The 25,934-nt window shown below is 44.8% G+C and overlaps 2 protein-coding genes across 6 annotated transcripts in view; one reads left to right on the forward strand and one right to left on the reverse strand.

The window, feature by feature from the left end:
* Positions 1-13,233, reverse strand: FAM161B (FAM161 centrosomal protein B). Of its 2 annotated transcripts, none has more exons than XM_082619494.1 (9): positions 13,111-13,233; positions 10,678-10,997; positions 9,352-9,902; positions 7,216-7,562; positions 6,606-6,733; positions 4,576-4,740; positions 4,248-4,347; positions 2,656-2,798; positions 1-1,586 (listed from the first exon to the last, which is right to left on the reverse strand). In XM_082619494.1, the coding sequence occupies exons 1-9, from the start codon at positions 13,162-13,164 to the stop codon at positions 1,448-1,450; spliced, it is 1,947 nt and encodes a 648-aa protein (XP_082475620.1). In that variant the 5' UTR covers positions 13,165-13,233; the 3' UTR covers positions 1-1,447. The 2 variants fall into 2 exon arrangements, with proteins under 2 accessions (XP_082475620.1, XP_082475619.1); XM_082619493.1 differs by having other exon boundaries at positions 1,435-1,591; positions 13,111-13,196.
* COQ6 (coenzyme Q6, monooxygenase) overlaps positions 13,168-25,934 on the forward strand; it is a 22,355-nt gene continuing 9,588 nt past the window's right edge. The window contains exons 1-2 of one of the 4 annotated variants that reach the window (XM_082619488.1): positions 13,168-13,239; positions 13,382-13,664. In XM_082619488.1, the coding sequence (XP_082475614.1) occupies positions 13,499-13,664 (166 nt within the window). In that variant the 5' untranslated portion in view covers positions 13,168-13,239; positions 13,382-13,498. Of the gene's footprint in view, positions 13,240-13,381; positions 13,665-25,934 lie in introns of those variants that run through there. The other 3 variants (XM_082619489.1, XM_082619492.1, XM_082619490.1) reach the window with 3 other exon arrangements.

Below are 25,934 nucleotides of genomic sequence, written 5' to 3' on the forward strand. Positions count from 1 at the left end.
GGAGTCCATGCAGGTAAAACTGAGCTCAGAAGTCTTGGGGAAGATGACATGAGCATCTTCATCTCCAACTAGCAAACCCACGTGGTAGTTATCAAAGTATCATTCTTGTCATCACCAAAAAAAGGACCATGTTTGAGTCTGGAAAAATGGCAATAATAACATATTTTTGAATATTTCCAGAAAGATACTTTAAAAAACATGAGAAAGGTTCTTCTGTCAGAGTAGGCACTCTTGCTGCCATCATCCTGTCTTTAGAGTTACTGAGAGCGAATATTTCATTATTATTGGTGAGAAGAAAAGTATCCAGAGATCACCTACTAGAAAATCATGGCTGTCAGAAGTTTCAAGTTTATTAAAATGAACCTCATGCTAACATAGTACACACATGCACACAGTGACACATTCTAAGCAGATAACAGCAAAGAATTAACTGCTGTTTTAAATAAAGTAATTATAGTTCTTAATTTGTTAATGACATGCATAATTATTCTGTGCTAGATAGACTGAGTTCATATCAGTTACTTGTATTCTTAAAATGCCAGTTTTGGCTTCCAGTAGCCTTACTTTTATACTAGAACAGTGGTTTTCAACCAAGGACATTTTGCCACCCAGGGGACTTTTCATAATATCTGGAGACATTTTTGGTTGTCATAACTGAGGAGAGCGGTGCTACTGGCATCTAGTAAATAAAGGCCAGGGGTACTGCTAACCATCCTACAATGTATAGCTCCCTCACCCAACACAGACTCATCTGGCCCAAAATGTCAATAGTGCTGAGGCTGAGAAACCCCGTATTTGGGGTTGCAAACTCGTCATCCCCCATGGGCTAATCTGATATACAAACATGTTTTGTTTTTCCCACATACTATTTCCAAATAAATTTTTTTTTTTTTTTTTTTTTTGGCCCGGCTGCGCAGCTTGTGGGATCTTAGTTCCCCGATCAGGGATTGAACCCCACGCCCTTGGCAGTGAAAGCGTGGAGTCCTAACCACTGGATGGCCAGGGAATTCCCAGTAAGTTTTAAATTAGTTGCCGACATGCACATTTCTGGTTTCTGTTGAAAATGTGGTTTATCTGGCAATTCTGGGCCTGTATTCCATCAGGGTTGATATTCTCTAGTCTCTACTATCTCCTACTAATCTGACAGCCAGCCCATTTGACCCATTTGTTTCCTGACTAGCCTCTGTAGGCATTTGGGCTTATGCCCTTTTTTCTGTACCTGTATGCTTAAGTGTGAGGCACAAAGCAAGAACCCTTAATTAGCTCTGATCCCTCTACCCTGAACTTCTCCACTTTGATTTACTTGGACCATTCTCTGTTATCTACTTTTCTTTCCCCCATTCTCCAAAAGTAACCATGACTCAAAACCCAAGTTTTGCCTGCCTTGACTCAACCCCAAGGTAAGCTGCTTGATATTATTCGAAAGCAGTAGTTTTAAGTATACTGACTAACCAAATGATTTGAGATTATCTGGTAATTCATAAGACAGCTCCTCTAGTTCTTTCTCGGGGCTTGTAGGCTGTTGTAGAGATTCTTCTAAATCCTGCCGTGGATTCCTAATGCCGAGTTTTGTAGTTTCATGAGTGCTGTGCTGCAGAATAAATTAAAGAATTATAAAATTTTAAATCAAAAGAAGCATCATGTAGGCTTAAGCATGGTTTCAACATTATCATTATTTTGTATGGGGTATAAAGGCAAATTTCTAGGGGGAAAACTGAGATAGGAATTAGGGGAAGGGCTACTAGGACTTGAAACAAAATTGTGAGTAATAGAAATACTGTGCTTTTCTCCCTTTGACTTATATGATATCAATGGAGGAGGTGGTGCTAATGAGTTGCTTTTTAAAAATGCTAGATTCGGGACTTCCCTGGTGGCGCAGTGGTTAAGAATCTGCCTGCCAATGCAGGGGAGACAGGTTCGAGCCCTGGTCTGGGAAGATCCCCCATGCCACAGAGCAACTAAGCCTGTGCGCCACAACTACTAAGCCTGTGCTCTACAGTCCACAAGCCACAGCTACTAAAGCCCACGTGCCTAGAGCCTGTGCTCCACAACAAGAGAAGCCACCGCAGTCAGAAGCCTGTGCACAGCAATGAAGAGCAGCCCCCGCTCACCACAACTTGAGAAAGCCCGCACGCAGCAACGAAGAAGACCCGACGCAGCCATAAATAAATAAATAAATAAATAAAATAAAAAGCTACATTTGAACAAGCCATGGTGACCAAGCTGAGGGGAATGAAAGGCTTTGATTGTACAGGATATTTACACTTTTATTGTGGCCCTATAACGGTCTTTCACTTATTCAATAAGTAAATAAATGAAGAGTGTAGTTTATCATTTTATAGGAAGTAAAAATATACATGATTTTTCTTCAGAATTGAAGTAGAAGTACTTTTGACTGATGGCATTGGACTGGGATTGGAAAAATGATCTGTTTCAAATTGAAGGAATCTAGACCTAATACACAATAGCTATATTTTATTCACAACTGCACTACTCACCAAATTTAAATGTGGTACTTGGAGATCTCTAGATTAGTATTCTATAAATACAGGATTGTGATCTCAAAATAGAGTGACTGTTCTAAAGCTTCCTCCCAGTGGCGCTACTAGAGATGCAACTGGAGAGCTGCAGGACGACAGCAGTATCTCCGAGTACCTGGGACAGTCACGGACTTCTGATGGCTCCTTCCATTGTAAAGCCCGGTCGCCCTGACCCTTGTTCCTCACAAAGTCTTCATCCAGCCCAGCATGCTTCAGGGTGTCTCGATACCGTTGTTCTGCTTCCTTCCTGGCAAGGTCCTGTGGAATGGAAATTAATCTGCTGTAGCTGAATTACCAGATAATTCTAAATTGCTTGCTTAATCTGTATGCTTATAATACTGCTTTTCCACCCCACCACCCCCAAGTAGTGCTGGACACAGATTTGTATGAAAATTACTTAGAGCCTTATTTTCAAGCTTTAAAGTACATAGGAACTACCTGAAGTTTGGGTTAAAATGCAGATTCTTATTAGGTAGTCCTCAGATGGGGCTTGCAATTCTGTATTTCTAATACTCTCAGGAGATGCCAACTGTTGTTTTGGGAACCACACCTTTGTGAGGCAAGGATTTAGATTTTTGGAAGACCAAGTGAGACCCAGATGAAAAAGATGGACTAAAAACATTTTTAACATTTAAAAGCAACCAAACCATCATCAGGAACACTGAAATATAACAAATTGAAAATAAGCTGCACTTGTACATTCTTAACAGGATGGATGGTATGCATGTAGACCAGAAAAAGGTGGTTTTTTGTTTGTTTAAGTGTTCAAGAGCAAAGTCATATAGAGTACTTTGTATTTTTCCTAGAGTGGTGAAAGATCTTTTGAGATCTGAGAGTGAGCTTGCTAGGAGAAAGCTAACATGAAGAGCAAACATCATTATGAGAAGTTTTTACTTAGCAATGCAGGTTGCTAAGTAAATCCAAGACACTCCAGCGTGTGTGTAATATGTAGGGGATTGGGGAGGACTGGACCCAGGAAATGCCTAAATAATGCACTGGCTATAAGACAGATAATGCCCAACATTTGGAACCAGGTCACTAGGGAATGCCAACTTTTGTTTGAAACTCTGGAGAGGAGAGAGATCTACAGAGCTTGATGCAGCTCAAAGCTATCTGGGATGGTGGCCTTTCTAAGACTGTTCAAGTAGCCCCAGAGCTTCCTTAGGGAGATCTCAACTGTGTCCAACTTTCCTAGGAGTCTAGAGAACATCTTAAAGTGACTCTTCCAGCCAGAAAGCCACTTAATCTGGAAGAGGCCTTGTGGGGTGCTTGTGAGCATCTCAACCCCTGAAGACCTATAAATATGCCACAGCTGTAGAGGCTGGGGGTGCCCAGGGCACCAGCACTACAGGAGGAGAGATGACATTAGCAAGTTAAAGATACTCCAACACAGCCAAACTGTCAATTGTATGCCTGGGATCTAACCTCCACTCTGATTCAAGCTGAAGGCTAGACTATAGAGAAAACCCCAGGAAGTGAAATATCCCTTTATAGATGCCTTTGGAATCCAGTCTTGGATGAAATCAGTCCAATGTTCACCAGTGCACTACTTACTTTGGGGAAAGATGGTAGTAATAAAATGAGCCAAATTTAGAATCTTTCTGAGCCTAAAGGAAGTGTTTAATACCCAGATATTAAGCTGTTTCATAATTTCTAAGAGCCCTTTCATCTAAGACAGAAAGAAAGTGAATGATGGTTTAGATTTACCTTGGTAACTTGTTCGAAGAGATAGGGCCTTATTTGTATTCTCTTCTTCATTTCCTCCAATTCTTTCTTATACTCTTTTGCTCTTTTACGGTCATTGTTCCTGGAATTAACAAGATTTTTAGAATGAATTCCAGGTTTTTCCAATCCGGAATACCTTTAATTTCAGTTAAGTGGAATAACTCCCACAGACATTGTACATTCCTAGCTGTGCCTGGCAAAATCCTTGACTCTATGGTTACAGGAGTCTACTGTAATAACCCCATTTTGCCATTTTCAAGGCAAATGGCTCCCAAGATAGTTATCCCTTAGACACATGGAGGACACCGACCGATTCTCTTTCAGCTTTGCTTTGAACACCTCCTCCAGGCTTTTATGGGGATCCATGGCTTTTGCACGCAAGGTCACAGACTTAGATATCGCCTGACACTTCTTTTTGTGCATCTCCGACCACTGAGTACTTTGATCTGCTTTGTCCTTTTTCTCAAGTGAACTTCTAAAGGGAAGAGACAAAAAAAGAATACAAATGACCAACCTGGGTATACTTAAAAGCAATCTTAGTAACCTCTCTGGAAAGTCAGTTGGTTTTTTCTATGAATGGGTGAGTAATTTACCACACTGGCATTTCAGAAAGAAGAAGATTCTGGATTAAATGCACTGGCAGATGAAGCCTTCCCAGCGCTATGGACAGTGAGTTTCTACCCCAGGAGAAGTTCATTAATTGAACTGAAAAACATGAGTTAAAATATTCTTACACTCAGGTGTCCTGCCATCTGGAAACAAAATAATACTAATTGCTACCATTTGCTGAGCTACCTACCCCGAACCACGTGCAGACAGGCACCAATAGGTGCTTTATAGCCATTAGCTTTTGTAAATTCTCCTAGCTGCCCTGTGAGGTAAGGACTGTAAGTCTCCCTCTTTACAGGCAACAAGATTGAGCCTCAGGGAGGGTAAACCACTTGCTTGAAGCTACCCGGCATGCCAGTGGAAAAGCCAACATTAGAACCAGGATGTCTGACTCCCAAGGCTCTGCCCTTGACGACTGTGCTGTAAATAGTGGGCTGGAAGGTGCCTGGGTTCATGGTCCTTTGGGAATACAAACCTGCATTTCCACAGAGAACTGGAAATGGGCCTCCCTCAATGCACAGTTTGGGGTCAACCAGCAGCACTTAGTTTGTACAAATGTCATTCTACAAGGTACTGTGGAGAGTTCTAACAAAAAAGTCAAGACTCCTGCAGTAGGGTGTTTATATTCAAATGGACTTATTAGGAAGGAAGGCATGACAGTTTACTCTGCTAATATGTCAAACTCCCTATTGCCAGAACGCAGATATGGACATTCTCTGCAGGTAGGCCACCGTGTGGTTCATGAGACCTATCGTAGTGGGACCTCAGGATTCTGATGCATTTAGCCTTGATTTAGTAACTCTGTGAAATTTGAGGAAGGAGGGAGTATCCCTTGGATTCTAAATACATTTCTAAAATCCCTGTTGTGGGTCTTAAAGAGCCAGGTAGATTCCATGTACTCCTCTGTGAGCCCCACAGGAAGGCACTGAGATGCCAGTCCTCTCCCAGAGCTAAGCCACCAGTTACAGCATGACCTCTCCTGCTGACTTCAGCTCAGAGGCCTAGTGGAGGAACTCCTGCTGGGGTGCTGGCTGGATGAGACTACCATGACAGAGTCAGGTCAGTTAAAGAGTTAAAAATAAGGAGCCTCCTGCTTCCCAACCGACTTCTAATAGTTCCCCAAGATGAATCTCAGAGAATCTCAAATCTATGCGATGGATGCCTCATCTTCTTTGTGGCCGGGTCACACACACAGCTTCAGGCTTCTCTGAATTCCTGTTCCTAATGCTTCCTTCCTCTTTCACCAGTGGGTCTTTACGCATGTTATTCTGTTTGGAAACTTGTTTCTTTCCAGCCTTTGTCTGGGTGACTTCTCATTCTTCAGGTTTCACCTTAGGCATCTATTACAAAAGACCCAGACTGCCCAGTGCCCCCGCTCCCCACAGTCCCCTGCATTTCCCCATCACTGTGGTACTCACAAGATGTGATAGTTGCTTCTTCGCCTTTATGTATTTCAGACTAGATATTAAACTATAGGTTCTATAAGGTATCTCCAGCCTTAAGGCTGTGCTTGGCACAAAGTCAGTCCCCCGAGAATATTGGCTGAGTGATGGCTAAGTGTTCTCCAGCAATAAGTGTGGAGAGTCAGATGAATTCCTGTCCTGATCAAGACTCCCCTCCCACCCCTTTCGGTCTCTCTGATAACAGGAGAGAAGGCCCAGCAGTGGAGTGCTTTCCAGCATTGGGGCTGAGATCTGAGCACTGTGGGTCTCATGCAGCCTGACCACTCACCTGACTGCAGATTCCCTCCTCCTGGTGGCGTCTGTGATGTGCACGGGGAGGGTGTTGGCAGAGAGGGAAGCAAGGCCACTCAGAGAACGACTCCTTGGCAGGGGTATGCCGGGTGGCTGTGGAGATTCCTAGAAGAAACGAAGGCTAATATTGGTAGGACAGCACGTGCAATTAGTTTCTATCTTAACTAGGATTCAATTTTAGCGAAGGACTGGTCAGAGAGAATCCTCAGTTCTTTCTTGGGATTAAGACAAGGGTAATGAGATCTTGAGTTTAGTTAAACAGGGCAAGACTTGGATATCAATCCCAAAGTTTTTAATTAAATGAGAAGAGTTCTTTGGAATTGGTATTGGGACATGGCAATTGACCCCAACTCCCTGCCTTCCAGACTTGCTTGCACTTCTGCAAAATCCCTCTACAGAGAGGGAAGGAAGGGAAGTATTCTTGCGGTCTTAAATTTTTAGGAACCGTGGATCTGCTTACAGCTGAGCCGGTGTTTAAAAAAAATTAAGATAGAAAAGGGTCATGAGAAGTGCCTTCCATTGAGGCCTGGCCCCTCCTGTGTTTAGGGCCGCAGCCCTGACCCTCCTGCAGTGGCCTGGGCTCTTACCCTCCTCCCTTCAGAGGCGGCAGTATCACAGGGCCGAGGAGCACGACGCAGACTGGCGGTTCTCAGCAAGAAGGGCTTGTTGCGAGTCACCTCCTGGGTGTCTCTTCTCTTGGCAGCTCTTTTCTGGAAGGCCTTGTAAAGTTCTTCATAGTCGGGGACGGCAGGATTCACCCGAGGCTGGAATCCGAAGTCAGTGTGCAGAAACCCAAGCTTCTCCTCCCGGGTCCGGGTGGCTATTCGAGGCTGTGAGTCAGCCCGGCCACTGGAGGAGGCAATGGGGGAGGAGGCCATCTGGAGCATATCCAGGGCTCTCATCTGGATGCGAATCTTCCTCAAGAGCTCAGCTTCTGTGGAGAAGAAGTCAGGGGAGCGAGGGGTGAGAAGGGACCAAGCCTCAAACCAAAAGGTGTGGTGGTGAGCTTTCCCTCTTAAATACTCGCAGTTAGTGTGCCGGAACTCAGCGTTAACTTTTCAGGAATTTCCCGAGCTAGTTGGCATCGTGTGGAAAGCTTGAAATTGGCCAGGATAGGGGTATTTATACCATGAAAATGGCAAACACTGCAAATCAACTTCCTTTTTTTTTCCTGGAGAGTGCCTTAATGAATGTTGACTAGGACACCGCTGCTGTGTGCCAGTCAGGCTGCAGAAGCAGCTACCGTTTACACTTACTGAGCACTTTCTACAGTTCCTTCTTCAGAGGTGGAGCAGGAGGGATGGGCCAGTGACCTGCTCCTCTCCCAGCTCTCCCTTCTCAGGCAGAGGCCCCACCGTCCACCCAACTGCCCAAGCCCACTGCCCACACTGTTCTCACCTCCTCCTCGCTCATCAGTCCTGCCGCCTCCTCCTTTTTTTTTTTTTTTTTTTTTTTGCAGTACGCGGGCCTCTCACTGTTGTGGCCTCTCCCGTTGTGGAGCACAGGCTCCGGACGCGCAGGCTCAGCGGCCATGGCTCATGGGCCCAGCCACTCTGCGGCATGTGGGATCTTCCCGGACCAGGGCACGAACCCGTGTCCCCTGCATCGGCAGGCGGACTCTCAACCACTGTGCCACCAGGGAAGCCCCACCTCCTCCTCTTTAATCGCTCTCCGGTCCAGCCTCTTTTCATCCTCCCTGCTACTAGTTTCATAATTTCTCAGTTGAATCACTGAAATAGGCTCCTACAGATGAACATCCCTCGGGACTTGCCCGTCCCCCTATAATTCTCTCCACAGCAGAGTGAGCTTTCTGAACTTCGTATCTGATCATGAGCCACCCTACTTAAAACCCTTCAATGGCTCCCCCTGCCCTTGGGATGAAGTCCAAACTCCCTCCCACGGCCTACAAGGCCCCAGGTCTGGCCTGTGCCTGTCTGTCCCGCTCCCCGCTCCTCTTCTGTCTCCCCTCTGCCTTTCCATGCCTTGAGAGTGCTCAGCTTTCTTACCTCCATGCTATTACCTTTGTCTGGGACACTCTTCTTCCCTCTTCATTGAATTCACCATGGCTCCTCCTTCAGGGTCAGCGCTCACTTTCCCTCGGGACTTTCCCTAACTGTTCCCACAGCTCACCACACTCAGTCAGGTCCCTCTGTTATAGGTGACATTGGACCCCTAGGCTTCCCCCCTTTAACTCCTGCAAGTGACTTATCACATTTGTAATTATTTGTCTGTCTCCCTCCCATGTCTGCAAACTCCACATCTATTTATTCATGCCTGGGACGTGGCGCATGCTACGGAATGAGCAAATAAAGCCAGAGTCCTTTAACTGAGCTATGTGTCTTGAAATGAGTACCTCACAGGATGTGGGGGGCTTTCCTCGGGGCAGCTGGCTAGTGGTGGCGCGGGCCTAGGCTGGTACTCAGATATCTCATTGGTTCTCTGCTCCAGCACCCATGCTGCTGCAGAGGCCTTCGTATCCACTCACTGAGCCAGGTGAGGTCAACAGGATGAACCCGGGGCCTCCTACTCCTCTCCCGACTAGGCGCCCCCATTGTACGGGCAGATCCAACCCTACCCCGTGGCCTGCACTGAGCAAGGCCTCTAGCGGGTCCGCCCGAACAGCCCATCTCTGAGCCAGGGTGACCCCTGAGCCCGACTAAATCCCCACAGCACCGTTTGGTACCCCCAGGCAGGAGGCAGGCAGGAGGCAAGGATGTCTTTACCCTGGAGTTTGTCCCCAAGGGCTGGCTCCAGAATGGACGTGGGGATCCTCCTGGTGGGCTTCTGCTTGGGGACTTTGGCCTTAGCTGTGGCGACCAGGTCCCTCTGTTGAATGGCTTTCTTTCGCTGCTCGTCCTTCCCCAGGAAGCTGAAGGGCTTCAAGGAAGAGAGCAGCAGTTCCTTCCTCTTCTGGATCCCCGCCCGCCTGCGTGCCTCGTTGCGCTCCATGATCTCCTGGTAGAGGGGCAGGTAGACGTGCGCAGGCACAGGCTGTGCCCGGAACTGCCTGTGGCGCTCGGCCTCCTCCTGGCCCTGCTTCTGGGCCTGCTGCGTCTCATGCTCAAAGGAGGCGGGGGAGGCCAGCCACTGGGCCTTCTTCCTGGCCTCGCGCAGCGTCATGCGGAACGGCTGAGGGACGGTGATGGATGATGCCCAGGAGCTGATGCTTCTGTGCTGGGAGGGAGGCCTGGAGCTGGAGGGTGGCTGAGGCTGAGCCTTGGGAAGATCGGAGGGCAGGTTGCTCAAGGAGCTGCAGCGCCTCATGGAGCCACACCTGTGGGAAGAGAGCAGCTCTGTGCATGGAGGACGGGGGGGTGCCAGGAGGCCCGGCTCCTCCAAGATCCTCCTCCCTCCCCCTCCCTTCCAGCCGGTCACAGTTTCTCAGCCTCACATTGCAGCCCCACAGGCCTCTAGGCCTGCACCTTTCTCAACCAGGCTTCTCTCCTTCCCACAGGCCCTCCTAGCAGCAGCCCTAGTAGAAAGTCTCTCCTTAGAATGGACCCAAGAATTGCCACTTCACACTCTTAATATTTTCATTCGGTAGAGAGAAGAGTGCATTGGTGCACAGGAAGCCTTTAGAGTCAGGCCCAGGTTCCAATCTTGCTTCAAACAATGACCAGCTGTGTGACCTTGATCAAGGTTCTCTTGGAACCTCAATTTCTTCATCTGTAGAATGGCAAAAATAGTATCTACTTACAGGGTGATTGGGAGGAGAAAGTAAATATTAAATGAGATAAAGTATATGTGCATATAGCAGGGCTTGGCCAAGGGAAATGGACCTTGTTGCCATTCTCAGGGAGGTAGTATATTTGGGAAAGGCATCTCTTTAATTGATTCCAAACCTTCAGGTGACTCAAGGTTATCCAAAGTGATTCAGGACTGCTGGGTAGGAATCAGAACACGTTTGGCTGATTCTGGGCTGAAGCCTGGGTAGGTGGCACTTACAGGAGTGGTCTTTGTTTTACTGAGGAGGAAGATGAGGCCCCGAGTCATGATGTGACTTGGCCAGAGTTGTGCAGTGAGGCAGCTGTTGAACTGCACTGCCTTACCTCGGAGACGCGGGGGACTGCACCTGTGGCTTCCCCCTGCCTTTGTCTTGGAAGAAACTCTCCAGGTCCTCATCATCTTCAGAGAGGCTTTCATCACTGTCTGGGTCAGACAGATAAAGGGATTCCAACAGGCACCACCTGCCTTTCTGCCTTAGTGCCTGCAGGGTCTCGTAAAAACTCGAAGTTGAGTCAGAAGTAGAATCTGTCTCCTCCTCTGGGCTGATGAACTCACTGAGTTTGCCAGCCCTGGGCAAAACCAGCCCATCCCCACACAGTTCCTCTTCTGCCTCTGTGTCTGAGGAGGATTTGGGGGGAAATATCTGAAATGAAATAGAGTAAGACTGTGGGTCAAACTGTGATTTAAAAACGTAACTACTAATTTCATTTTAAATAAGTATACCTTAGGGACTGGGGCGGGGGACAAAGAAAAATGTGTTCCTTGCTTTAAAGAAATTTCACATATTGGTATATGAGGTATGCTTGGTTGAAGGGCGGGAAAGGGAAGCAGAGAGCTGAAGTTGGTTCATGCAGTCCGGTGAGCATTTATGGAGAACCTACCTTCGCCATGCACCCCTGCTCTCCAGGAATCCTACCTGTAACTTTGGCCACACTCTGGGACCTGCCCTACTTGGGTTTTACCTACTTGTTGCCAATCTTCCTTTTCCCGCTTCCCTTGTCTATACCGCTGCTTTCCTCATATTCTAGCTAATTCCTACCTTGTTACTAGGAATGAGTAATTAACAGGAGAGACAGTGTGGTCTAGCTGAAAGAGTCCTAGAAAGTGGGAAATCCAACTGGGCTTAAATACTCCATTCATTCAGAAAATATTTATTGGGTGCCTAATGTGCATTGAGTATTTGGCTGCGAACAAGACAGACAAGGTCCCTACTCTCATGAGGCTTACATCCTAGTGAAGGGAGAAAGATAATGTAAGATGGTAATAAATTCAATAAAAGCCATGAAACTGTGAGATTATAGAGTGATGGAGTGGCTATAGGACGCTTTTCTGTTGATAAAAGCCCATCAGATAAAGACCACTAGGAATGTACCTGTAATCAGAACTAGGTTTATTAATTTGCTACAGCATACCATGGGAAAGTATAGGGAACTTGGCATGGGGTGGGGGCTTTTTCTAGGGTTGGCTTGTCCTGAATGATTCTGAGGAGGGTTAGGGGAAGCAAGGATGGATGGATGCCGTCAGCAAGAGGGCACAGTTTAGTAAGTGGGTGAATGAGCAATTTTTATTCAAAAGGTGACAAGAGCAAAGTAGGGCTGAATAAGTCATTGATAAGTAAGCATAATCATTTACAAGTATGGGGTATTAGTCGTTTTGCAGGTACAGTGTGGCCCTGTGAGAAATACTGATTTCTGCTGATCTTGCTGCTGGCCTCATCTGGGTCTATTACAGTCTGAGTTTTACTTTCCCAGTCCTGGGATGATTTTTACTTTCTCACTGTGGAGGACTTTTAGACTGACAGCTGATTGATGAGAAAAACTCCAGCCTTGCTAAGATCTGGGGTAAGAGGGTTTGGGGTTCGAAGAAAAACAAATACAAAGGCCTTGAGGCAGGGACAAAATTTTGGACTTTTGGAGAGGTAGAAAGAGGGCCAGTGTGGTTGGAGGATAGTAGCAAGAGATATCCTGAAAGAAGCAGGCTGGGGCCATGATGGGACTGCACAGGGTGACTGGTTGGTTGCAGCTGGAAACCAGTTGGGAAGGGCCGCTGCAGGCCTCCAAGTGACACTTGGTGATGGTTGAACTGGGTCCAGCTCTAATACTGAAAAGAACACTGGATTCTGAGTCAAAGGTATGTATATGCTCTAGCCCTCGCTCTGCTACTAAAGAGCGTGTGATTTTAGGAAAATTCCTTTTTTAAAAAACGACTTTATTGATATAATTCACACCTACTACACAATTCATACAAGTGTACAATTCAGTGGGTTTCAGTATACTCAGAGTTGTGCAACCATCACCACAATCAATTTTAATAACCCCCCAAAAGACCCCATTCCATTTAGCAGTCACTCCCTATTTTCCCTAACCCTCCCCATTCCCCAACCCATAAGCGACCACCAATTTACTTTGTCTCTATGAATCTGGGGGCAAATTTCTTAATCTCTCTGTGCCTCATTTTTCTCTTCTACAAAATGGAGACAACAATTGTGCTATTAGTCCTGGGGTGGTTGAGAGGATAAGCGGAAACTGGGGGCCATTGCTACGGTTCTATAAAGAGCCTGACGTAAGTGCTCAAGGGGTTCAGGTCCTGGAGATAAGAGTCCGCCTCCGCATCCGTAAACACTGCCCGTTTTAATCCCACGGCCCTGTGACACGCCCTTGCCGTCTGTCTCCAAGGCAACTTCAAACAGTTTCCTCTCTTAGGGATTTCTTTCCGGGGCGCAGACACGATCACTCCCCTTCTTTTTCTCCCCTCACCTGACGGCTCCACTGAGCGCCGCCGGAGGCTCCCGCAGACCTCCCCACGGTCATCTTCTCAGCGGGGAAGAGACAGAGGCAGCGGAGACAGCGGGGATGACAGCGGCAGTGGAGGTGCAAGCTAAGAGGGTCAGGTTCCTCCTCTTTCTAGCTTGGGCCTCTGATTGGCTCCCAGGCGGATACACGAACCAGTCCCCTTCCCAGGCAGCCTCTAATCTATCCCGCCCAAGCAGGCAAAGTTCGTTTTCTGATTGGCCTATTCTCTTTGCAGGTTACACTTCCGGTTTGAGGTGGCGGCTCAAGCGGCCTGTGACTGGAGAGCTCTGCTCCGGAAGTGCTAACCCCAGGCGGGCCCAGCGGGACGCCAACTACGGTGCAGGTCAGGACCATGGCGGCCCGGCTGGCTAGGATCCGGTGGAGGACTGCCCCTGCCGCTGCCCGGAGGGGCCCGCTGGTCTCCTGCCGGAGGTGGGCCGGCGCCTCGTCAGACACCGTGTACGATGTGGTGGTGTCCGGAGGAGGCCTGGTGGGCGCCGCTATGGCTTGTGCCTTGGGTAAGCGCATCTCCTGGCCGATAGCGGCGGGGAGCGGGGCCGTAGAGGAACGATGAGGACCGTGTGAGCCCTGGCACTGTTTGCCCAAGGTCTAAGCGTTGTAGATCTTGTGGTCCATTCCCTGCTCAGAGGAACCCCAGAACCCCGGGGGCAAACGTTTGTTCCTTCAGGATTCCGAAGGGTCAAAAGTGGGAGGGACTCCTTAGGAGTCCTTCCAAAGCGTGGGGAAACAGACCCGCCCAAGGTTATTTAGTTCTGGACACAGTTGGAAGTAATCCGGCATTGTCTGTTTAGCTAGGTAGGCTAGGCAGTTTTTTGTTGATGTTGTTTTTTAAACAGCTTCATTGAGATATAATTTGCATACCATAAAGTTTACCCATTTAAAGCATAGAATTTAATGATTTTTAGTATAGTCACAGAGTTGTGTAGCCATTGCCACAATAAATTTTAGAACATTTTTATCACCCCCAAAAGAAACCCAAACCCATTAGTAATCACTGCCCATGTCCCCCCAATCTCCTCAGCTCCTGGCAACCACTCGTGTACTTTCTATCTCTATAGATTGGCTTTTTCTGGACATTTCCATAGACATGGAATCTGCTTAATGTTTTCAGAGTTCATCCAGGTTGTAGCATGTGCCAGTACTTCGTTCCTTTTTATGGCTAAGTAATATTTTGTGTGGATATAGCACATTTTGTTTATTAATTCATCAGGTGATGGACGTTTGAGTCGTTTTCACTTTGGGGCTATAACAAATAACGCTACTGTCATTTTCTGTACAAGCTTTTGTGTAAGCATATATTTTTGGTTATCTTGGATATATTCCTAGGAGTGGATTTACAGGGTCATATGGTAAACTCTGTGTTTAACATTTTGAAGAACTGCCAGTGTTCCAGAGTGGCTGCACTATTTTACATTCCCACCAGCAATAAATGAGGGGTCTAATTTCTTTCTTTCTTTTTTTTTTTGGAAAGAAAGGCATTCCTTAATTTTTTTCATTCATTCATTCATTTTTGGCTGCATTGGGTCTTCGTTGCTGCACGCGGGCTTTCTCTAGTTGCAGTGAGCAGGGGCTACTCTTCGTTGTGCGCGGGCTTCTCATTGAGGTGGCTTCTCTTGTTGCGGAGCACGGGCTCTAGGCGCGCAGGCCTGAGTAGTTGTGGCTCGCAGGCTCTAGAGCACAGGCTCAGTAGTTTTGGCGCACAGGCTTAGTTGCTCCTCAGCATGTGGGATCTTCCCAGACCAGAGCTCGAAACCGTGTCCCCTGCATTGGCAGGCAGATTCTTAACCACTGCGCCACCAGGGAAGTTCCAAGGGGTCTAATTTCTCCACGTCCTGGACAGCACTGTTACTGTCTTTTTGTTCCCGTTATACTCGTGAGTGTGAGGTGATATCTCCTGGTTTTGATTTGCATTTCCCTAATGACTAATGATGTTGAATATTCTTTCATATGTTTATTGGTCATTTGTATGTCTTCTTTGGAGAAATGTCTATTCAGAACCTTTGCCCATTTTTATTTTATTTTATTTTATTTTTTTTTACCATTTTTAGTCTTTATTGAATTTGTTACAATATTGCTTCTGTTTTATGTCTTGGTTTTTCGGCCACAAGGCATGTGGGATCTTAGCTCCCTGCCCAGGAATCGAACCTGCACCCCCTGCATTGGAAGGCGAAGTCTCAACCACTGGACCGCCAGGGAATTCCCTGCCCATTTTTAAACTGGGCTATTTGTCTTTTTATTATTGAGTTGTAAGAGTTTTTTTATGTATTCTGGGTACAAGCCCCTTATCAGATAAATGATTTGCAAATATGTTCTCCCATTTTGTGGGTGGTTTTTTCACTTTCTTGATGGTGTCCTTTGAAGCACAGAAATTTTTAATTTTGATGAAGTCCAGCTTATCAGTCTCTTACCACTTGTGCTATGGTGTCATATCTAAGAAATCATTATCTAACCCAAAGTCACGAAGTTTCGCTCCTGTGTTTTCTTCTAAGAGTTTTATAGTTTTAGCTTTTACATTTAAGGCTATGATCCACTTTGAGTTAAACTTTGTATGCAAGTTAAGGTAAGGACTTTGCTTTTACATGTATAGTTTAGGCTGCTCCACTACCTTGTGGGGTAGATAGTTTCATCTTTTATATGAAGAAACAAGGTTAAGTAAGCACCACAGCCTCACACCAGGCAGAGTCAGAATTTGAACCCAGGCAACCAAATTCTTTTGCTTTTAACAACTGTATGGTGACTTTCAGAAATTGGATTTGAGTATTCTGGCTTCACAAATTAAAGGTCACTAACAGTGAGAAAGTCTTTTCTGATTTCAGTTCTGGGGTGTTAGTCACATCTTCCCTAGGAAGTTCCTCTTCTAGGAAACTGGTGGGAAGCAGTGCTTTGTATGAGCTAATGGGCTTGAGTCTCAAAGTAATTTTGTAAAACATAGTTATCAGTTATTGAGCACTTGCTATAGATAGGCATCTTTTAAAGTATTTTGCATATATATATACATACATATATATGTATGTATATATATATATACATACATATATACACATACATATATATACTTTTTTCTTTTCTGTGCCAAGTGGCTTTCAGGATCTTAGATCCCGACCAGGGATTGAACCTGGGCCCAGCAGTGAGAGTGCCGAGTCCTAACCACTGGACTGCCAGGGAATTCCCTATATTTTATTTAATTGTCATAATACTCTTGATTTTAGATTGTGCAGATAAGAAAGTTAAAGCTCAGAAAGGTTAAGTAACTTGCTCTCAAAAGTTGGTAATTAGGAAATACAAATCCTTTTTGAGACTGACAAGACTTTCTGACATATATACCCTTGCTCCCTGACAGCCATTTTGGTTTTACCTATCGGTAAATGGACTATAATGGTGCTTCTCAAGCTTGAGCATGTTTAAGAATCATCTGGGTTTTTTGGTTTGGTTTTGGTTTTGGGCTTTGAGTAACTAAGACAGGGACATAACACATAAGAATTTTGAAATACAAAAGTGCATAGGATATATAGTATAAAGAATGTATAGTAAAACTTCCATTTCTACTTGTTAGCCATCCAATTCTCCTCAAAGGCAATCGTTGTTACCAGTCTGTGGAGCATATTTTTAAAATGAGGATTCCAGGTTCCACCTCCAGTGACTCTGACTCAGTTTGTCCAGGTGGGGCCCAGGAGCCTGTATTTTTAACAAATAATCTCCAGAGATGGATGCAGGAGATCTGAAGACCACACTTTGAGAATGAAAAACACTGGGAAGGCTTAACTGTCTCATAGTGACTTCATCTCCTAACTTTTTATACAATTGTGTATGATATGTGCCTGAAAAATTTTTTAGTTTTACTAAATTTTTGTTAATTTTGTTAAAATTTGGTGTTTTGCTATCTTCTTTGTATAACTTTTTTTCCTTCCTATATTGTTCTTTTTCTCATCCCCATTTACCCACATTTCAAGGAGGGAAAGCAGCACTTCTTTTATAAACTTACAGAATTCTGTATTTTAATTGTTTATTTTTCTGTCTTTTCCTTAGAAGTGTAAATTTTTTTTTTTTTTTTTGCCTGCATTGGGTCTTCGTTGCTGCACACGGGCTTTCTCTAGTTGTGGCGAGTGGGGGCTACTCTTCATTGTGGTGCGCGGGCTTCTCACTGCGGTGGCTTCTCTTGTTGCAGAGCGCAGGTTCTAGCTGCGTGGGCTTCAGTAGTTGCAGCACGCGGGCTCAATAGTTGTGGCGCACGGGCTTAGTTGCTCCGCAGCCTGTGGGATCTTCCTGGACCAGGGATCGAACCTGTGTCCCCAGCATTGGCAGGCAGATTCTTAACCACTGTGCCACCAGGGAAGTCCCAAAAGTATAAATTCTTTCCCAAAAGTATAAATTCTTAAAGTCAGGGCTGACTTTAAACAGATACTGGCAATACAGAGTTCTCTGTGTAAAAGGTCATGGGCCGAGTACACCAGGATGTAAGAATCACCGACTCTAAGTCAGTCAAAACTACCAAGCGTAGGTTTACAAAAGAAACATTCACACACCAGCTAATTTCCTATTTAAAAAGCTCAGAGAAAATACTGAATGTTAAAACATGAAAGTTGAAGCTCTCGGGGGGCGGCGGGGAGGTGTGGAAATCTTTCATGCAATTTATTCAGTGAGCAAGCCTCTGCTTTTTTCCTATAAAATAGATGGAGCTGAACACTGTGAGGAGACTCTGTCCTTGAGCAGGTGCCTGTGGAGTCAAGTACACTACCTGCTTGGGATTTTGTGCATGCTACTGTCTACCCTTGATCATCATGGCATGTATCCCAAAGAATATTCTTTGTCAGTAGTTTATATGCTGATCAACCTTTATAATTCAACATCCACTTAATTTTAGGCAGCTGCTTTAAAAGTGAAAAATTTCCAGCTGGCTCTTCATATTTCCGTGTAGGTCAGTTTTTATGTTTTCCTTGATTCTTTTCTTCTTCAGACTCACATTAGTTTATGTTTTACGCTTGAAATACCTATATTTCCCTCTCACATTGTTATTTGTAAGTGATATTTTCTAATATTTTTCTCCAAGCTAGTTTTCTAAAATGTTATATTATTTTTAATAAATTTTAAAAATATTTATTTATTTTTGCCTGTGTTGGGTCTTCATTGCTGCGTGCGGGCTTCCTCTAGTTGCGGCGAGCAGGGGATACTCGTCGTTGTGGTGCACGGGCTTCTCATTAGGGTGGCTCCTCTTGTGGAGCACAGGCTCTAGGCACGCGGGCTTCAGTAGTTGTGGCACATGGGCTCAGTAGTTGTGGCTCACGGGCTCTAGAGCTCAGGCTCAGTAGTTGTGGCGAATGGGCTTAGTTGCTCTGCGGCCTGTGGGGTTTTCCCGGACCAGGGGTTGAAACCGTGTCCCCTGCATTGGCAGGCGGATTCTTAACCACTGCACGACCAGGAAACCCCTAAAATGTTATATTAAATAGCTAAAAAATAAAATACTGAAAAATAAAATAAAATATTGGACCTGGCTATATTTTATGTGCTTGGAAATCTAATTTTTTTTAATTTATTTATTTTACTTATTTATTTTTGGCTGTGTTGGGTCTTCGTTTCTGCACGTGGGCTTTCTCTAGTTGTGGCGAGCGGGGACTACTCTTCTTTGAGGTGCGCCTACTTCTCATTGCAGTGGCTTCTCTTGTTGCAAAGCACAGGCCCTAGAGCACGTGGGCTTCAGTAGTTGTGGCTCGGTGGCATGTGGGATCTTTCTGGACCAGGGCTTGAACCTGTGTCCCCTGCATTGACAGGCGGATTCTTCACCACTACGCCACCAGGGAAGTCCCTAATTTTTTTTGACTAAAGGAAATTTATAACATATATAATGTTATACATGCATTTGTATGTGATGAGCTGATTGTACTATGTCATAAAGCTAGAAACAGTGAGAGCTGGGATTAAAATCCAGAGTTTCTGATTTTCTTTTTTTTTTTCCTGTGGTGTTTTGATATAATAGCCCAGCTGGACTAGAACAGGCAGTGCTCACATCATCTCAATCTACTGAAAACCCTCCAGTGACTCCTACTGTAGTTAGGATATGGTCCAAATTTCCTGCCACTGTCTAGAAGGCACTATTTGATCTGTATATTATCTCTCGCTCCAAATTCACCTTGATCCATTCTCTTCCATAGGCACCCTCAGAGACAGTGGTCACCCTTCAGTCTCTAGAGCTGTATTGTCCAATATGGTAGCTACCAGTCACACGTGACTACCGATCACTTAAAATATGATACCGTATTTACCATATTCTAATCTAAATGCATTTGTTCTGTAAGTGTAAAATACATACCACATTTTAAAGGCAGTATAAAAATTAATGTAAAATATCTCAATTTTGTCATTGTTAATATTCATAATGCTATTATTTTGGATATATTAGATAAACTAAAGCAAAATTAACTAATGTAATTAACCACTTTATTTTTACTTTTTAAATGTGGCTTCTAGAAAATTTAAAATTATGTGTCACATTATTTTTGTTATTTTGCATACTCTGTTATTTCTAGTGGAAAGGATATTTCTAGAACAGACTAAACTTACTTCCATTTCAGAAACTTTTCTTTTTCTTTTTAGTTGTTGTCTCTTCTGAATATTCTCTCACCAAATTTTCTCCTGATTGTTTTGTTTGTTTGTTTTTACTCTTACTTTTTTTGAATTTTTGAATTTTATTTTACTTATTTTTTTATACAGCAGGTTCTTATTAGTCATCCATTTTATACACATTAGTGTATACAGGTCAGTCCCAATCTCCCAGTTCATCACACCCCCACCCCCACCTCCCGCTGCTTTCCCCCCTTGGTGTCCATAGGTTTGTTCTCTACATCTGTGTCTCAGTTTCTGCCCTGCAAACCGGTTCATCTGTATCATTCTTCTAGGTTCCACATATATGCGTTAATATACGATATTTGTTTTTCTCTTTCTGACTTGCTTCACTCTGTATGACAGTCTCTAGATTCATCCACGTCTCTACAAATGACCCAATTTCATTCCTTTCTATGGCTGAGTAATATTCCATTGTGTATATATACCACATCTTCTTTATCTATTCATCTGTTGATGGGCATTTAGGTTGCTTCCATGACCTGGCTATTGTAAATAGTGCTGCAATGAGCATTGGGGTGCATGTGTATTTTTGAATTATGGTTTTCTCTGGGTATATGCCCAGTAGTGGGATTGCTGGGTCATATGGTAATTCTATTTTTAGTTTTTTAAGGAACCTCCATACTGTTCTCCATAGTGGCTGTATCAATTTACATTCCCACCAACAGGGCAAGAGGGTTCCCTTTTCTCCACACCCTCTCCAGCATTTGTTGTTTGTAGATTTTCTGATGATGCCCATTCTAACTGGTGTGAGGTGATACCTCATTGTAGTTTTGATTTGCATTTCCCTAATAATTAGTGATGTTGAGCAGCTTTTCATGTGCTTCTCGGCCATCTGTATGTCCTCTTTGGAGAAATGTCTATTTAGGTCTTCTGCCCATTTTTGGATTGGGTTTTTTTTTTTTTTAATATTAAGCTGCATGAGCTGTTTATATATTTTGCAGATTAATCCTTTGTCCATTGATTTGTTTGGAAATATTTTCTCCCATTCTGAGTGTTGTCTTTTTGTCTTGTTTGTAGTTTCCTTTGCTTTGCAAAAGCTTTTAAGTTTCATTAGGTCCCATTTATTATTGTTTTTATTTCCATTACTCTAGGAGGTGGATCAAAGAAGATCTTGCTGTGATTTATGTCACAGAGTGTTCTTCCTGTGTTTTCCTCTAAGAGTTTTATAGTGTCCAGTCTTACATTTAGGTCTCTAATCCATTTTGAGTTTATTTTTGTGTATGGTGTTAGGGAATGTTCTAATTTCATTCTTTTACATGTAGCTGTCCAGTTTTCCCAGCACCACTTATTGAAGAGACTGTCTTTTCTCCATGGTATATCCTTGCCTCCTTTGTCATAGATTAGTTGAGCATAGGTGCGTGGATTTATCTCTGGGCTTTCTATCTTGTTCCATTGATCTATGTTTCTGTTTTTGTGCCAGTACCATATTGTCTTGATTACTGTAGCTTTGTAGTATAGTCTGAAGTCAGGGAGTCTGATTCCTCCAGCTCCTTTTTTTCCCCTCAAGACTGCTTTGGCTATTTGGGGTCTTTTCTGTCTCCATACAAATTTTAATATTTTTTTTTCTTTGCCGTATGCGGGCCTCTCACTGTTGTGGCCTCTCCCGTTGCGGAGCACAGGCTCTGGATGCGCAGGCTCAGCGGCCATGGCTCACGGGTCTAGCTGCTCCGCGGCATGTGGGATCTTCCCGGACCAGGGCATGAACCCGTGTGCCCTGCATTGGCAGGCGGACTCTCAACCACTGCGCCACGGGAAGCCCCCTCCAGCTTTCTTTTGATTTCCATTTGCATGGAATATCTTTCTCCGTCCCCTCACTTTCAGTCTGAATGTGTCCCTAGGTCTGAAGTGGGTCTTTTGTAGACAGCATATTTATGGGTCTTGTTTTTGTATGCATTCAGTAAGCCTGTGTCTTTTGATTGGAGCATTTAATTCATTCACGTTTAAGGTAATTATTGATATATATGTTCCTATTATCATTTTCTTTATTGTTTTGGATTTGTTTCTGTAGGTCCTTTTCTTCTCTTGTGTTGCCCATTTAGAGAAGTTCCTTTAGCATTTGTTGGTTTGGTGGTGCTGAATTCTCTTAGCTTTTGCTTGTCTGTAAAGCTTTTGCTTGTCTGTAAAGCTTTTGATTTCTCCCTCAAATCTGAATGAGATCCTTGTGGGGTAGAGTAATCTTGGTTGTAGGTTCTTCCCTTTCATCACTTTAAGTATATCATGCCACTCCCTTCTGGCTTACAGAGTTTCTGCTGAAAAATCAGCTGTTAACCTTATGGGAGTTCCCTTGTATGTTATTTGTTGTTTTTCCGTTGCTGCTTTCAATAATTTTTCTTTCTTTTTAATTTTTGTCAGTTTGATTACTATGTGACTCGGCGTGCTTCTCCTTGGGTTTATCCTGTATGGGACTCTCTGCACTTCCTGGACTTGGGTGGCTCCTTCCTTTCCCATGTTAGGGAAGTTTTCAACTATAATCTCTTCAAATATTTTCTCAGGTCCTTTCTCTCTCTCCTCCTTCTGGGACCCCTATAATGCAAATGTTGCTGCACTTAATATTGTCCCAGAGGTCTCTTAGGCTGTCTGCATTTCTTTTCATTCTTTTTTCTTTATTCTGTTCTGCAGAAGTGAATTCCACCATTTTGTCTTCCAGGTCACTTATCCATTCTTCTGCCTCGGTTTTTCTGCTATTGATTCCTCCTAGTGTATTTTTCATTTCAGTTATTGTGTTGTTCATCTCTGTTTGTTTGTTCTTTAATTCTTCTAGATCTTTGTGAAACATTTCTTGCATCTTTTCGACCTTTGCCTCCATTCTTTTTCTGAGGTCCTGGATCATCTTCACTGTCATTATTCTGAATTCTTTTTCTGGAAGGTTGCCTATCTCCACTTCATTTAGTAGTTTTTCTGGGGTTTTATCTTGTTCTTTCGTCTGGTACATAGCCCTCTGCCTTTTCATCTTGTCTGTCTTTCTGTGAATGTGGTTTTTGTTCCACAGGCTGCAGGATTATAGTTCTTCTTGCTTCTGCTCTCTGCCTTCTGGTGGATGAGGCTATCTAAGAGGCTTGTGAAGTTTCCTGATGGGAGGGACTGGTGGTGGGTAGAGCTGGCTGTTGCTTTGGTGGGCAGAGCTCAGTAAAACTTCAATCCGCTTGTCTGCTCATGGGTGGGGCTGGGTTCCCTCCCTGCTGGTTGTTTGGCCTGAGGTGACCCAACAGTGGAGCCTACCCCGGCTCTTTAGTGGGGCTAATGGCAGACTCTGGGAGGGCTCACACCAAGGAGTACTTCCCAGAACTTCTGCTGCCGGTGTCCTAGTCCTCACAGTGAGACACAGCCGCCCCCCGCCTCTGCAGGAGACCCTCCAACACTAGCAGGTAGGTCTGGTTCAGTGTCCAGACCTACCTATGGGGTCACTGCTCCTTCCCCTTGGTCCTGATGGGCACAGTACTTTGTGTGTGCCCTCCAAGAGTGGAGTCTCTGTTTCATCCAGTCCTGTTGAAGTCCTGCAGTCAAATCCCGCTAGCCTTCAAAGGCTGATTCTCTAGGAATTCCTCCTCCCATTGCTGGACCCCCAGGTTGGGAAGCCTGACATGGGTCTCAGAGCCTTCACTCCAGTGGGTGGATGTCTGTGGTATAAGTGTTCTGCAGTTTGTGAGTCACCCACCCAGCAGTTACAGGCTTTGATTTTATTGTGATTGCACCCCTCCTACCGTCTCATTGTGGCTTCTCCTTTGTCTTTGGATGTGGGGTATCTTTTCTGGTGAGTTCCAGTGTCTTCCTGTCGATGATTGTTCAGCAGTTAGTTGTGATTCTGGTGCTCTCACAAGAGGGAGTGAGAGCATGTCCTTCTACTCCACCATCTTGAGCCAATCTCCCTCCTGATTGTTTTTCTGATTTTCTTAAATAAGAAGGAACTTTCCTTTAAAGGAAGTTAAATGGTAAAGAAACAAGTGTCTGGGGGCCTCCCTGGTGGCGCAGTGGTTGAGAGTCCGCCTGCCGATGCAGGGGATACGGGTTCGTGCCCCGGTCTGGGAGGATCCCATATGCCGCGGAGCGGCTGGGCCTGTGAGCCATGGCCGCTGGGCCTGCGCGTCCGGAGCCTGTGCTCCGCAACGGGGGAGGCCACAGCAGTGAGAGGCCCGCATACCGCAAAAAAAAAAAAAAAAAAAAGAAACAAGTGTCTGTATAAGATTACATGTATTTGAATCCTTAGTCTTGTCTCCAGTACGTTCTATTTGGGTGGAATTATATAAATTACTCACAATTTCTGTACATTGGTTTTTCTCATCTCTATAATTAGAGCAAAATAGCTTTTCTTTCTTCATAAAATCGTGGTATGGATTATATCAGATGATACTACAGTAAATCATATATAATTGTACCTGGCATATAGGTGTTAATAAACATTAGCAGTGATGGTGATAATGATAATAGTGATTCTATGGAATTTTGCTTATAGATATACAGGAAAAAAGTAAACATTATTAATATAATAACCTACTGTTTTTCATAAAAGTGTGGCAGGTTATTAATTTATGGCACTGGGTTGTTATTTGATAAATCAGAATTAACTTGCATTCTATATAGAGTGAAGTGGTTTCAAGGTTAAAATTTAGATAGTCACCTACAATTTATAATTTCATTTAATTCAGTCAATAGCTAAGTCATATATATTTTTGTGCCTTTAACTGTAATGGTATTATAGCCTAAAATAGATATTTTTATAATTTTTCTATTTCTACTCACCAGGGCAAATATGGGATGGAAATCTCACTGTTTTCCTATATATTTCCTGGTTTCTCATTTAACAAAAATGTCTGTTAAGACATTATCTATTTTATGGATTGAGGAGATAACAGCAATTTGCTGCTGGGGACGTACAGTGATAGGAAAAGAAATGATTCCTGGCCTCCACAGAATTTAAAATCTAGCAAAGGAGAAAGATTTGTAAATACTAACAGAAGGAAGAATGAAATGAAAGCTGCCCTAGAGGAGCAAGCAGCTGACCTCTCCTGGGGGCGGAGGTGTGCGGGTGTGGTACAGAGAACACTGCTGGGGAGGTGAGGCTTCAGGGAGTAGGAGCTGTAGGGAGCAGGTGGCAGGCAGCATTCGGTTGCCGTGGCTACTGTTAGATCAAAGCCTAGAGATGTGATGGGCCAGAAAGTAGCCCTGTCTGTGGTCAGGGCCCCTCTCCCATCCTCCATGGCAGAACTGCTGCTCAGGTGCTGCCGCACGACCGGGAGCGCCGTGCTGACCTGGTGGGTTCAGCGCAGTTCACTCCTTTTTGACTGGAGCCAGCCTTGATTTTCACACTTTCTTTGTCGTATGTAATAATAGTGCCTTTCTTCTCATTTAGATTCCAAAATAAAAAGAGGGGTCAAGGTCTGTGGGGTTTCTCTCACCGTTACTAAGTAAAACGTGCAGTGTTTCTTCTCTGGTAAATTCTGTCACATGTAACTCACTGCTTATCTTTTCCCTGCACCTTTCTCTGAGACACTGTGGAAGGACTTGTGTTTGTGCTGCGGTGACCCAGTAACAGAGTCTCCAAGTCCTCTTTTTTTTTTTTTTTTTGCTGTACACGGGCCTCTCACTGTTGTGGCCTCTCCCGCTGCGGAGCACAGGCTCCGGACGCACAGGCCCAGCGGCCATGGCTCACGGGCCCAGCCGCTCCGCGGCACATGGGATCCTCCCAGACCGGGGCACGAACCCGTATCCCCTGCACCGGCAGGCGGACTCTCAACCACTGCGCCACCAGGGAGGCCCTCCAAGTCCTCTTTTTACTTCACTATACAGATGGTTTTTGTTTGTTTGTTTGTTTTTGGTACGCGGGCCTCTCACTGTTGTGGCCTCTCCCGTTGCGGAGCACAGGCTCCGGACGCGCAGGCCCAGCGGCCATGGCTCACGGGCCCAGCCGCTCCGCGGCATGTGGGATCTTCCCGGACCGGGGCATGAACCCGTGTCCCCTGCATCGGCAGGCGGACTCTCAACCACTGCGCCACCAGGGAAGCCCTATACAGATGTTTTAGGACCAGATTTTTAGGCACAGTTGATGTTATTTTTTGGTCCCCTTTTATTTCACAAGCTCTTTATCTTTGACTTAATCTTGAGGCCGCAATGATTTTGCTTATTAACCCCATTTTTCCATTGAACAGGATTTG

Source organism: Mesoplodon mirus (assembly GCF_964341445.2).
Source record: "Mesoplodon mirus genome assembly, chromosome: 4".
NCBI classification, from domain to species: Eukaryota; Metazoa; Chordata; class Mammalia; order Artiodactyla; family Ziphiidae; genus Mesoplodon; species Mesoplodon mirus.